This window comes from Delphinapterus leucas, chromosome 1, assembly GCF_059928025.1.
Source record: "Delphinapterus leucas isolate spDelLeu-1000000601 "Yukka" chromosome 1, BTC_Dleu_Yukka2, whole genome shotgun sequence".
In the NCBI taxonomy this organism is placed as follows: domain Eukaryota; kingdom Metazoa; phylum Chordata; class Mammalia; order Artiodactyla; family Monodontidae; genus Delphinapterus; species Delphinapterus leucas.
This window is the reverse complement of record NC_143129.1, coordinates 154,816,484-154,831,506: the sequence shown is the minus strand read 5'-3', so window position 1 is coordinate 154,831,506 and position 15,023 is coordinate 154,816,484. Positions and strand designations below refer to the sequence as shown.

The 15,023-nt window shown below is 38.8% G+C and overlaps 1 protein-coding gene across 3 annotated transcripts in view; it reads left to right on the top strand.

The window, feature by feature from the left end:
• ST3GAL3 (ST3 beta-galactoside alpha-2,3-sialyltransferase 3) overlaps positions 1-15,023 on the top strand; it is a 229,152-nt gene that overhangs the window by 21,441 nt on the left and 192,688 nt on the right. For all 3 annotated transcript variants that reach the window (XM_089894613.1, XM_022575499.2, XM_022575498.2), the window contains exon 2: positions 6,807-6,951. In XM_089894613.1, coding sequence (XP_089750739.1) covers positions 6,837-6,951 — 115 coding nt within the window. In that variant the 5' untranslated portion in view covers positions 6,807-6,836. The remainder of the gene's footprint in view (positions 1-6,806; positions 6,952-15,023) is intronic.

Here is a 15,023-nt window from a genome sequence, read left to right as displayed (position 1 = left end):
ACATCATATTCTGTACTTGTTATTTTCCTGCCTTCATCAATCCATTGTAGGGTTTCCCTGGTGGCGCAGTGGTTGAGAGTCCGCCTGCCAATGCAGGGGACATGTATTCGAGCCCTGGTCTGGGAGGATCCCACATGCCACGGAGCAAATAAGCCTGTGCACCACAACTACTGAGCCTGAGCTCTAGAGCCCATGAGCCACAACTACTGAAACCTGCATGGCACAACTACTGGAGCCCGTGCGCCACAACTACTGAAGCCTGTGCGCCTAGAGCCCATGCTTCGCAGCAAGAGAAGCCACCGCAATGAGAAGCCCACGCACCGCAACGAAAAGTAGCCTCTGCTCGCTGCAACTAGAGAAAGCCCTCGCGCAACAACGAAGACCCAATGCAGCCAAAAAAAAAAAAAAAAATCCATAGTCCACCTTGTTTTCTCTGTGTGCTGGTGGCTGACCTCTACAAACTGTACCATCTGGGCTTCCTTGCCTTCTGGCTTCCAGTTGGGATCAGCTGATGAAAGGCACTGATGGGTATCAGAGGACCAGTGGTGAGAGAAGTCAGAGTATTTATTGTCCCCTACTGTCCCTTGCCATGGCCGTAGTAGCAGATGTGTTCCTCTGTGGCCACTGCTCCTGCTGGCTGGCCTCTCTCCTCCAGCCAGCTCTTGCTGGGCTCCAGTATCTCCCTTCTTTCTCTTTGCCTTTTCAGCTCCAAGGTAGGAGTAGCTTCCTATTGTTGCTAGTTCCTGGATGTGTCACTGCCCCTGGGTAGTTCCTCTAACCCTACAAAAAATCTTGTCATTAATTCCTTTGGTTAACTCCTTTTCATGTGCTGTCTACTTCCTGCCAAGACCTCAGTGATAGCAATGATATAAATATCATTGTGTACATGTACCATAATGTATTTGTCTGGTTCCCTATCGATGGACATTTGAGTTGTTTCTAGTATTTTGCTCTTATAATCAGTGTTGCTAATAAACATCCATGTACTGATACTTTTAAAATAGTTGTTGGAGTGTTACTCTTGGAAAAAAGTCATAGAAATAGAAATGTGGAGTCAAGGTGTGTGAATGTTGTAAATTTCAACAGATACAGGTTTCCCCTGCTATCTGAAAGTAGAACATTCCTATGAAACCTTTCGGAAGCCAAAATGGTAGAAAGTGAAAAAGCGAATACCATTAATTTATACGGAAAACTTTCTGAGTGTTCTCAGACCCAAAGAATAACTACCAAATCATGCCAAATAACAGTTAAAACCTAAAATAACACTAACATATATTAAAAGCAGGAATGACATGATAAATACATAGCCTGTATAAAATAGAAATAATGTATTTATGGTGTAGTTTCCCTCACCAGAGTCAAGAAGACAGCAAGCACACTGGAAGGCTAAGAGGTGGTGGTGATGGTGTGTTAGGCTGAATCATTGGAGGTTGGGTTGGTGGGAAGTATAGGAGACTAGGGTGTAGGAAAGAGGGGAAGAGGGTCATTTCTCAACATCTCATCATTGTCTGAATCCATCAGACCAGGCAGGTCACTTATGTCTACACCTTCTATGGCTGTCTGCCTTGATGTCAAAGGTTGAGGTTCATTGTCTGCTGTGGCTGATGTGACAGGCTTGAATAGGACAGTATGCTTGATTTGCTTAGCCTCACGCATTTTTCTATCATACAATTCTTTATAGACACTCAAAACATCCTGCAAACCTGTCCTAAACTTGTGTGTCCTTTCAAAATTAAAGTCATACTTTCCTGCAATCATTGCAGCACTGTCGTTCGTAGTGAAAATCTCATGTAAGTGCTTTATATTTAGTTTCTGGTTGACTTCACTCATGGGCTATTTGCTACTGAGTTCAGTTTCAACCTATATCTTTTACTCTTGCAGTTGCATCAGCTCTTGGTGTGTCAGTTCTTGGTCGTGGGATGCTAAAACCTCTTCAACATCTTTATCAGCTTCCACAAACCCAGCCTCCTTAGCCATAGTCACTGTTGCCATATTTATTGTTGATTTGAAGCCTTTAAGATTGCTCATTACTTCAGGACACAGTCTCTTCCAAATGCCAATTCCCACCAAGACTTTTAGCCTAATGAAAGCATCTCCAGATTTAGCAGTAGCCAATTTTATTTATTTGTTTTATTTTTATTTATTTATTTATTGAATGAAAGATTCTTTGTATTCTATAGTGCTTTGCAATTTTCAAAAGTGTCACACACATGATTTCATATAATCCCATAATAACCTTTTTCTCCCCCTACCCCTGTATTGCCCCTCACGCCTTCCCTTTCCCCACTAGTAACCACTTGTTTGTTCTCTATATCTGTGAGTCTAGCAATTGCAAATTTTATGTTTTAATTTTTTCCAGATCTCTCATAATGCTCTGGAGTTGCCCTCTCTGTCAGTGGCACTTATAATAAAATGCATCACATTTTTACATACAGTAAGCCTTAATTTGGCTATTAGGCCTTGGCCACGCAGTTGCAGCAACAATGTCATACTTGGCGGTAAGAACACAGCACAAATGTTGCTGCTATACCTGGTAATGCCAGGTGGATGAGCAGCACAATTATTGACAACCACAAGACACCTATTATGGAGGTTATTTTCTCTACAGTATTTTTCAGCAGAAGGGCTAATGTATCCACTCATGTACTCAGAAAAAAATCACTTGGGTATTCCAACCACTTGGATGTGAATGAAACATAATAGGAAGTGTATTCTTATCAGTGCCTTTAAGTTCCCTCAGATTTTCTGAATGGTACATTAGTTGAGGCCTTAGGACAGCATCACCAGTGGTGTCAATAGTAGGCATTAGGATAAACCTCTCCTTTGATGCCTTGTGTCCCTTAGCCTGCTTTTCTTCTCTTGAAAGGTCTTGCTCAGCAATTTTTTCCAGTAAACTACAGCTTTGCCATAGTTAAACACTTGCTTATGTAAACAGCCACCTTCTGGGAACTTTTCAGCAGCTCCAGTATCAGCCAGAGCACTCTGTCCAGTAACTTTTAAGCTATGAAGCGGCCCTCGCCTCAAAAACCAATGAAACCACCCATGACTACCTTTATTTCTTTTTTCTTTTTTTTTTTTAACATCTTTATTGGAGTATAATTGCTTTACAATGTTGTGTTAGTTTCTGCTGTATAACAAAGTGAATCAGCTATACATATACATATGTCCCCATATCTCCTCCCTCTTGCATCTCCCTCCCACCCTCCCTATCCCACCCTTCTTGGTGGCATGACTGCCTTTAAATTTGACTCTCGTAACACTTTCATTACCATTGTCCAGTGCTTTCTTTCTTTCTTTTTTTTTTTTTGGCCACGCTGTGCAGCTTGTGGGATTTCGGTTCCCTAACCAAGGATTGAACCTGGGCCCTCAGCAGTGAGAGCATGGAGTCCTAACCACTGGACCACCAGAGAATTCCCCATCCAGTGCTTTCCGTTTCAGCTTTTTGAAAAGACCGATTTCTCCTTAAGTATAAGATAACTTAATGCAACACTGCGCTTTGTACACCCATCAATCCACTCAAGCAGCAGACTTTCCAATTTATCCATTACTGGATGCCAGTTAAGAGAGACCCCTTTCCTACGAGCAGAACCAATAGTAACTTCGGCAGCTTTCAATATTCTTTCCCTCTGAGTGTAAATAGTTTGAATGGTGGACACAGGAACGTTCGAAGCAAGCGCATCTTTATTTTGTTCACTACAATCTAAATGCTTGATTACGTCCATTTTTATGCTGAGCACAACACCCTTACAAGTTCTCTTAGGCTTTTCTGATACCTTAGGACACATCTTGCTAACAGATGCACAAAATAAATCAAGATAAAGCACAGATGCTCACAGATAGAATTCAAAGCTATCTATGGTGGTTTGATGCAGAAATGCCGAGTGTACTTCCTGGGAAAGGAGGTTGGTGGTGCTACTCTCGCTGCTCTGGGTGCCCGCTGCCTCTATAACCGCTGGATGCAAAACATGCTGAAAGCTATTTTCACCTCTTCTGATAAAAGTGAAAATCTTCTTTGGGTTTGTTTCATTTAGGTCTTTCATAGAAGCGAAGTGGTGTAAAGCGAGCTTTCAAAAAGCAGGGGATACCTGTACTTCCAAATTCCTCCCAAAAGAGTCTACCAATTTACATTTCTACAATGCGTTATTTGATTTTTTTAAATCGAAGTATAGTTGATTTATAATTTCTTAGTTTCTGGTGTACAGCAAAGTGATTCAGATATATATGTATTATATACTGGGTTGGCCAAAAAGTTCGTTTGGGTTTCCTATAACTTTTTGGCCAACCCAATATATGCTTATATATTCTTTTTCATATTCTTTTCCATTATGGTTTATTAGGATATTGAATACAGTTCCCTGTGCTATACAGTGGGAGCTTTTTTTGAAAAATAAATTTATTTATTTTATTTATTTATTTTTCCTGCACTGGGTCTTTGTTGCTGCACGCGGGCTTTCTCTAGCTGCGGTGAGCGGAGACTACTCTTCATTGAGGTATGCGGGCTTCTCGTTGCGGTGGCTTCTCTTGTTGCGGAGCACGGGCTTTAGGCGCACGGGCTTCAGCAGTTGTGGCACACGGGCTCAGTAGTTGTGGCTCATGGGCTCTAGAGCACAGGCTCAGTAGTTGTGGTGGCACACAGGCTTAGTTGCTCCACAGCATGTGGGATCTTCCCGGACCAGGGCTCGAACCCATGTCCCCTGTATTGGCAGGCGGATTCTTAACCACTGTGCCACCAGGGAATCCCTCATTGTCGTTCGTTAAAAAAATTTCTTCATTCTTCTTGGGCATGAACTCTTCAGATTAACATTAGATCTAAGTTTTAAAAAATCATGGGTTTTGACTAAATTTATAGAGAACTGACATTTCAGGAGAACTGACATGTTTCCAATATTGAATCTTCTCACTTGGGAACCTGTTATGTCTGTTTATTTATTTGGATCTTTTACGTCCTTTGGTGAAAATCTTGTTCATTTCTTCCGAAGTTTAGTTTTAGGTATTTTATAGATTTTGTTGCCATCATGAGTGGAATTTTTCCCCCTTACAGTTTTTAATTGGTTATCGCTGGTATAGTTTTTAAGAAGCTGTTGATTTTTGTAAGTAAATCATATAATCACCTACTTTATTGAATTTTCTATTGGTTCTAATGATTTTTCGGTTGATTCTCTTGGCTTTTCTAGGTGGACAGTTATATAGTCTGCAAGTGCTAACTCTTTATCACTTCATTTATAATATGTATACATAGGTTATAATATTTATAATATCTCTCATAGATTATTTCATGACTAAGATAGCTGAGTGGGGTTTGGGAAGGGTGCTCCTAGGAAGTCTTCTTGGCTGATGCTGCATTTAAGGTGAGTATCAAAGAACGTGCAGCAGGTGAAATAGGTGGTGGAGAATGTATTCCAGACAGACCTTGAGGAGAGAAATGTTCAGTGACTAGAAAGAAGAGGGGCTAGAGCATAGGATACAAATGAGGTTGGGAGAAGCAGGAGATGGTTGGAGAGTAAATAGGGGTGCAATGAGAAGCTACTAGACTCTAAGGAGCAATTAATTTATTTTAAAGGAATTGAGAATTTAATGAAAGGCCTGTTAGGCAGAATGGTCCCTCAAAGATGTCCACATGTGGGAATTCCCTGGCGGTCCAGTGGTTAGGACTGCGTGCTTCCACTGTAGGGGGGCGTGGGTTCGATCCCTGGTCAGGGAGCTAAGATCCTGCATGCTGCACGGCGTGGCCAAAAAGAAAAGAAGAAAAAACAACAACCAAAGATGTCCACACGCTAATCCTTAGAATCTGTAAACGTGTTACTTTACATGGCAAAAGGGACTTTGCACGTGAAATTAAGGCTACAGACCTTAAAGTAGGGAGGTTATCCTGGATTATTCAAGTGGGCCCAATCTAATTGCATGAACCTGAAAAGCAAGGAAGTTTTTCCGGCTGGAAACAGAATCAAGATGTGGTAGAAGGGGAAGTTGGTGAGATCAGAGTAAGAGGGACTTAACCCACCACTACTGAAATGTACCACATGGAAAACAGGAGCAAACACTGTCTGATAACCAGCAAGGAGACAGGGACTTGGGCCCTACAGCTGCAAGAAACTGAATTCAGCCTACAGCCTGAAGGAACTTGGAAGTATGTTCATCTCCAGAGTCTCCAGAAAGGAATGCGGCCCTGCTCAGCCCCTGGTTTTGGCCTTGTGACACCTTATGCAGAGGACCCTGCTGAGCCACACTATAGCTGGAATTTTGGCCTTCAGAGCTCTGAGATAATAAATTTGAGTGGTTTCAGGCTGCTGAGTTTGTGATAATTTGTTAGAGCAGCAGTAGAATACTAATACAAAGGGGTTGAAGCAGGGAGGGAATGTTAGACTCTGTGTTATTAACAGACTGTTCGTGTGCTGTGTGGAAGCTGGATTTGGGAGAGTGCAAATTTGGAGGCGTGGAAACTTGTGGGAATACAGTGGTGGCATGGGCTAGGGTAGTGATGGTGGGAAGGGGGTGTGATTTGAGATTTATTTGGGAGGTTAGACTTGCCAGAGTTTGGTCATTGATTGGGTGTTAGGAATGAGTGAGAGGAGGGACACAAGGATGACTGCTGATTTCTGGCTTGGATGCTGACTGATGGTGAAGCTGTTCTTTGAGCCGGGCTTGAGCAGGTTGGAGGATGCCAGGTCATCAACTCAGTGGTAATTCTAGGTGGTTCTTCATTTGGAAATTCTCCTATAAATACTTATTTTAAGGTAGAGTATATCAATAAGATGATTGCTTTATCAGTTAAGACCTAAATTGTTTTTTGGTTTTTTTTTTTTTAGGTCATGTAGGAAATCGTAAATCATGTGAAGATGGGACTCTTGGTATTTGTACGCAATCTGCTGCTAGCCCTCTGCCTTTTTCTGGTACTGGGATTTTTGTATTATTCTGCGTGGAAGCTACATTTATTCCAGTGGGAGGACTCCAGTAAGTATGGTCACTCTAGCCTACCCCCAGAAAAAGCCTGCTGCAGATCAGTTATTGGGTTTTCCTGTGGCTGCCCTCATATTCTTCGGAGATGGGCAGTGATAGTAAACTGAGCGTTCCTGGGACTTAGGCTTAGAAACTGCTTACCACTTTTGTTGCTCTAGACTGAGAACTTTGAAGTGTTTTAAAAACTGCATGCCATGGCACATCCTTTTATGAACTCAAGGAAAACATGCTATTCTTCAATAAAAACCCAAACCATACCAGTACTTCTGGTTCTCGAATGTTGTTCTTTTTAAATTATTATACTTTATTGCCACTCCCATTTGCCAGTTACTGCCTTAGGGCTTGCTATTGCAGTTGGTTTTTTAATGACCTTAAAGCATTCATCTTTACCTTTTCCTTGGATTTTGTTTTTATTTTTAAATTCTTTTAATTAAAAAAAATAATTAATTAATTAATTTTTTTGGCTGCGTTGGGTCTTCGTTGCTGCGCACGGACTTTTTCTAGTTGTGGCGAGCGGGGCTTACTCTTTGTTGCAGTGTGCGGGCTTCTCATTGCGGTGGCTTCTCTTGTTGTGGAGCACGGCTCTAGGTGCGTGGGCTTCAGTAGTTGTGGCTCACAGGCTCAGTAGTTGTGGCTCGCGGGCTCTAGAGCGCAGGCTCAGTAGTTGTGGCGCACAGGCTTAGTTGCTCCGTGGCACGTGGGATCTTCCCGGACCAGGGCTCGAGCCCGTGTCCCCTGAATTGGCAGGTGGATTCTTCACCACTGTGCCACCAGGGAAACCCCAGTTTTTAATTTAATACTGTCTTTGTTTTAGTCTCCCTAAAGAAATTTTGTCTACCTAATCTTTTTAGCTCTTGCTGGTACTGAACTTGTACTTGAATAGAATAATGGCTTTTCCCCTACCCAGTAACTCCTAATCCCTTGCTCCCATTTGTAGTCATTCTCATGTGATACACTGTTTTCTGTAGGGCTTCCTGACCCCCCTCCCCCAACACCGACTTGGTTCTGGTTCACCCAGCGTTGCCTGTGCTGTGGTTTGGGGTTTGCAGTTGAAGAGGTTGCACTGAGCTGCACCAGCCTCTGCACACTGTCTTCTTGGCTGTAGCTTCAGGTGTCACACAGTGACGACGCGTAGCTTTCCTTTTGATTCTTTTGTCTGATGGCTGTCTGAGCTGGGTGCAGGAAAATTTGGGTAGTCTGTTCTGATTCCTAATGCCTCTTCTCTAAAATAGTTTTATTTTTACAAACACCTACTGGATGCCAGTGTGGAATTCACTTGAGAATAGAGTCAGGCTCTAGATAAGAGGTTAAACGGAGTTAGAATGAGTTGGAAGAGGCAACTGGCAATTGACCTAATACTGTATTGACTCCTTAACGTGGGAACTGTTCCTATGAAGTAGTTCATTATTTTCTCACATGGCCCAAACTACTGAAGCAGTTTCAAGCCAATTTAAAAAGTATAGTGTTATATCTTTCATATATTGTTTTATATGTAATGTTTAAGTGCCTCTTAAATGCATAGCTTATAATTATCACTAATTACTTTGTGTTTCCAGGGTTTATTTATATTTTTCTGTTCCAACTTATTTTTAAAATCAAGGAGATGACCCAGAGTAAGGGGTGTTTATATCAGTGCAGTGTAAAATTCTGTAGTTAGAGATATTGTCCATATCTATAATGGATGGATTCATCTGTATTCATAAAATAGGTGGAAATATGTACAAGGAAGGGGAGGGTCTCCTTTTCTGTTAAGAGCTACAGTGGAAGACATAATCAAGGATTAGATAATTTTTTCCTAGAGAAATTGAGAAAAACATTAACTTTATGGAACACCTGTTGTGTGTCAGGTTTTAGACTAGATAATTTACAAATTTAATTTACTTCTTACTATAACCATGTGAAGATGCTATTATTATCCCTGTTTTCCATTTGAGCAAACTGAAGTATTTAGTTTAATTAATTTACCCAAGTTACATAGCTAATTATTAGAACTGGAATTGAGTCCTGATTTTCTTTCTTTAAAACCTATGTTCGTTATTTTACTGAAAAGTATAATGAATACTAAGGATAAGGTTTAATTCTGTATTGTAGTTGGTAAAAACAGAGAAGAGAGAGACTCAGAGAAGAAATAGTAGAGAGTATCAGCGTGGAGATGGATAAAGAAAAGGGAAGGAAAATAAGGGGAAGGGAAAGAGAAATAGAAAAAGTCCTCCAGGCGACAAAGGGGTTTATTAGGTTGAAGGTGATAGGTGCTGTTCATGTTCTGTAGGCTTCCGTAGTTTGTTAGTAGTTATCTGCTGTCCTTTGAGTTAGTTGTTAGCTGACTAACCTCTGTCTGCACCTTTTTTGTTATTCTGACTCTCAAGTCTTTCAGATATTTGACTTTGAATAGGTTGTTTAGACCTTCTTACTATAGCATATTATTTCTGTGCTGTAATATCAGAGAATAATGTCCAACCCTGATGGCTTACCAAGTCAGGGTTTACCTTTACTTTTACCTTGTTTACCTTTACTCAATAAACAAGGTCAGGCTGAAGGAGCTTCCAAAGCAGATGACTGCTGTGTGCTGAAATTTAGGTGTTGGTTTAACAGTACTGATGATGATGCCGATAATAATGAAATGAAAATAATAATTTGTTGAGTGTCTACTATATGTCTGTATTATAACATGGGAGATTTATATTCATAATCTCATAGTTTATATTGATTATTATTATCCTCTTTTACAGATGTAGAAACTGAGGCTTCAGAGAGGCTCAGTGATCAAGGGTTTGTATGTCTCTCATCTGCAGAGCTTAGAGGGCATTTCCAAGCTTGAAAAATAAATGTCTTTAGCATTATTTTTCCTTAATTTTTATACTATTTATGACTTAACCAAGATTAAGTATTGGAATTCCTTCATGGTGGGGGGGGGTGGAAGAAGAGGAGTCTAGAGTCTTTTATTATTAAATTATTCATTCAATAAGCAGTATGTTCATATTATGGCCCACAAACTGTTCTGTGTAAACTGGATATAAGATGAATATAGACTTTATGCTCTCAGCCTATAACGTGAGAAAGAACTAAAACAACATATTATAATATGTCATGTTCTAAAAGAGAGGTCTGTGTGAAATGCCATGTTAGAGCATGGAATCCCTTCCAACTAGAAAATCTTAAGATTTAATTAATTCCAAGGCATGTTGTAGAAGAATGCAAACTGTTTTGTTTTGAGCAGTTTAGAGCTACACATGGCCAAGGCCTAGTCAGATTGCCAGGACTTGAGTCAAATGCTTAACCTAAAGGCTTCCTGTATGAGATTGGTCTAGTTATCAATGTATTTTAAAAAGTTCTGTAGCTTGAGGTTTCCTGTTCTTCGTGTTTAGGAGCTTGGAAGTTGCCACTGTGACCTAACAAGTGAAACACAAACAGACTGAAAATTCAACTCTTCTTTGCTCTATAAGAGAGGGGAGCACACAGGCAAACCGCTCCCAGCAAGGCTGGAGAGAGAGGTGAATACAGGGCAACCACTAAGAAAAGTTTAAAAAGTATAACCAGTATGCTGAAAAAGGAAAGAAAGTGGAATCGTAAAATGCTCAATTAAAACCACAAAAGGCATAAAAAGAGTAGAAGATAAAAATAGGCACAAAGAATAAGGGCAACAAATAGAAAACAGTAATGTATATGGTACGTATTACTCCAGATATATCAGTAATCACTTTGAACATCCGTGGTCTTAATGTACCAATTAAAAGACAGAGATTGGATCAGAAAACAAGACTCAACTGTCTGTTGTCTTCAGGAAACCCATTTTAATTATAAAGACACATATAAATTAAAAGTAAATGGAGAAAAATATACTATGGTAACACTAGTCAGCAGAAAGTAGGAGTAGCTGTATTAATTTCAGACAAAGCAGGCTTCAAAGCAAGGAAAGTTATCACTGATAAAGAAGGCATTACATAATGATAAAGGGGTCAGTTCTCCAAGAAGACATAAAAATTCTTAATGTGTATATATACCTAACAATAGAGCCTCAAACTATGTGAAGCGAAAATTATAAAATTGCAAAGAGAACTAGATGAATCCACTGTCATAGTTGGAGACTGCAATACCTCTTTGTCAGAAATGGACAAATCCAGCGGGCAGGAAATCAGTAAGAACCTAATTGAACTCAGTAACACCATCAGTCAATTGGATATAATTGACACCTATAGACTGCTTCACTTAACAACAACAGAATACACATTTCTTCTCAAGCTCATGCAACATTCAAGATAGACCACATTCTGGGCAATAAAACACATTTTTTTTTCTCTTGAAGTATAGTTAATTTCCAGTGTTGTGTTCGTTTCTGGTGTACAGCAGAATGATTCAGTTTTATGTATATATACACACACACAGACATATATTCCATTATAGTTTATTACACGATATTGAATATAGTTCCCTATGCTATACAGTAGGACCTTGTTGTTTATCTGTTTTATATATAGTAGTTTGTACCTGCTAATACCAGACTCCTAATTTATCCCTCCTCCCCTTTTCCCTTTAGTAACCGTAAGTTTGTTTTCTATGTCTGTGAGTCTGTTTCTGTTTTGTCAGTAAGTTCATTTGTATCATATTTAATTTAATTTATTTTATTTTTACTGGATATAGTTGATTTACAATGTTGTGTTAGTTTCAGGTGTACAGCAAAGTGAATCAGTTATACATATACATATATACATTCTTTTTAAGATTCTTTTCCCATATAGGTTATTACAGAGCATTGAGTAGAATTCCCTGTGCTATACAGTAGGTCCTTATTAGTTATCTGTTTCATATATAGTAGTGTGTATATGTTAATCCCAATCTCCTAATTTATTCCCCCCCTTCATCTTTGGTAATCATAAGTTTTTTTTCTGCATCTATGAGTCTGTCTCTGTTTTGTCAGTAAGTTCATTTGTATCATATTTTGGATTCCACATATAAGTGATATCATGATATTTGTCTTTCTCTGTTTGACATACTTCACTTCATATGATAATCTCTAGGTCCATCATGTTGCTACAAATGGCAGTATCTCATTCTTTTTCCATAAAACACATCTTAACAAATTTACAAGAATAGAAATTATATTCAGACCACAAAAGAATTAAGCTAGAAATCAATAAAAGAAAGATAACTAGAAAATCTTAAAATGCATGAAGATTAAACAACACACTTCTAAGTAACACATGGGTCAAAGAAGAAATATAGGAGATATTTTTTAACATTTTTAACTAAATGAAAATGAAAACTGATCAAAAATCGTGGGATGCAGCAAAAATAGAGGGAAATTTATAGCATTGAAGGCATATATTAGAAAAGGAGAAAGATCTAAAATCAATAATCTAAGTTTCTGCCTTAGGAAACTAGAGAAAGAAGAGCAAATTAAATCCAAAGCACACAGAAGAAAAGAAATAATAAGGATTAGAGCAGAAATCAGTGAAATTGAAACAGCGGAACAATAGAGGAAATCAATGAAACCCAAAGCAGTTTCTTTGAAAAGGTCAGTAAATCAATAACCTTCTAACTAGGCTAACAAAGAAAAAAAGAGAGATGACACAAATTACTAGTATCACAAATGAAAGTGGGATCATCACTACTGATTTAATGGATGTTAAAAGGATTATAAACAAATACTCTGAACAACTCTATGTCCACAAGTTTGATAACCTAGACGAGATGGAGCAATTCTTTGAAAGACACAATTTGCCAAAACTTACACAAGAAGAAATTGACAATCCAAATAGGCCTGTATCTATTAAAGAAATTGAATCAATAATCAATACCTTCCAAAACAGAAAGCACCAGGCCCACATGGGTTCACTGGTGAATTCTACCAAATTTTAAGAAAGAAATTAAGCCAATTCTCTGTCATCTCTTTCAGAGGATAAAAGCAGAGGGAATATTTGCTAACTCATTCCATGAGGCCAGCATTACTCTAGTACCAAAACCAGACAAAGACATTACAAGAAACAAAAAAATAGAACAAAAAAACTATAGACCAATATCTCTCATGAACATAAATGTAAAATTCCTCAATAAAATATTAGCATATCACATCCAGTAGTCTATAAAAAGAATTATACACCATGGTTGTGGGATTAATTCCATGTATGCAAAGCTGGTTCAACATTTGAAAATCAATTAGTGTAATACATCACATCAACAAGCTAAGGAAGAAAAATCACATGATCGTATCAATAGATGAAGAAAGGGTATTTGATAAAAATCCAATACCAAGTCATGATAAAAATTTTCAGTAAACTAGGATTAGAAGGAAATTTCCTCAGCTTGATAGAGCATATCTACAAAAGCCTACAACTAACATCATACTTAATGGTGAGAAAATAGAAGCTTTTCCACTAAGATCAGGAATGAGGCGATGATGTCCCCTCTCACCATTCCTTTTCACCATTGTACTGGAAGTCTTAGCTAGTGCAGTAAAACAAGAAAAGGCAATAAAAGCTATATGGATAGGGAAGGAAGAAATAAAACTGTCTTTGTTCACACATGACATAATTGTCTATGTAGAAAATCCAAAAGAATTGACCAAAAAAACTCCTGGAACTAGTAAGCAGTTATAGGAAGGATGCAGGATACAAGATGAATATGCAAAAGTCAATCACTTTCCTGTAAGCCATCAATGAACAAGTGGAATTTGAAATTAAGAACACAGTACCAAAGGGACTTCCCTGGTTGTGCACTGGTTAAGAATCTGCCTGCCAGTGCAGGGGACATGGGTTCAAGCCCTGGTCCGGGAAGATTCCACATGCTGCAGAGCAACTAAGCCCGTGTGCCACAACTACTGAAGCCCGTGCGCCCTAGAGCCCGTGTGCCGCAACTACTGAGCCCATGTGCTCTAGGGCCCATGTGCCGCAACTACTGAGCCTGTGTGCTGCAACTACTGAAACCCGTGCGCCTAGAGCCTGTGCTCTGCAACAAGAGAAGCCACCACAATGAGAGAAGCCTGCGCACCACAATAAAGAGTAGCCTCCGCTCGCTGCAACTAGAGAAAGCCCACGCGCAGCAACGAAGACCCAACGCAGCTAAAAAAAAAAAAAAAAAAAACTATATTAAAAAAAAACACAGTACCCAAAATAAAATACTTAGGTATAAATCGAGAGATATTCCATTTTCATGGACAGGGAGATTCAATATTGTCAAGATGTCAGCTCTTCCCAACTTGATTTATAGATTCAAGACAATTTCAGTTAAAATCCAAACAGGTTATTTTGTGAATATTAACCGATCCTAGTGTTTACATGAAGAGGCAGAAGACCCAGAATAGCCAACCCAATTTTATACAAAAACAACAAAGAGAACTGGCATTACCTGACTTTAAGTCTTACTATAAAGCTACAGTAATCAGGATAGTATGGTATTGGAAAAAGACTAGACAAATAGATCAGTGGAACATTGATACAGAGCCCAGAAATAGACCCACATAGAGTCTACTGATATCTGACAAAGGAGCAAAAGCAAGACAATTGAGAAAAGATAGTCTTTTTAACAAAGTGGTGCTGGAACAACTGGACATCCATATACCAAAAAAAGAAAAACAAAAGCAAGAACAAATCTAGACAGACCTTATACCTTTCACAAAAATTAACTCAAAATGGGTTACAGATCTAAATGTAAAACATAAAACTTAAAATTTTTAGAAGATAGAGGAGAAAATCTAGATGACCTTGGATTTGGTGATGACTTTTTAGATACAACACCAAAGGCACAGTTCATGAAAGAAAGCACTAAAAAACTGGACTTCATTAAAATTAAAAGCTTCTGCTCTGTGAAGAGAATGAAAAAATAAGCTACAGCTTGGGAGAAAATATTTGTAAATGACACATCTGATAAAGGATTGTTACTCAAAATATATGAACTCATAAAACTCAACAATAAGAACACAGGTAACCCAATTTAAAAATGCACCAAAGACCTCACCAAAGAATGTATACAGATGGAAAATAAGCACATGAAAAGATGCTCTATGTCATATGTCATCAGGGAAATGCAAATTAAAATAACAATGAGATATCACTACATACCTATTAGAATGG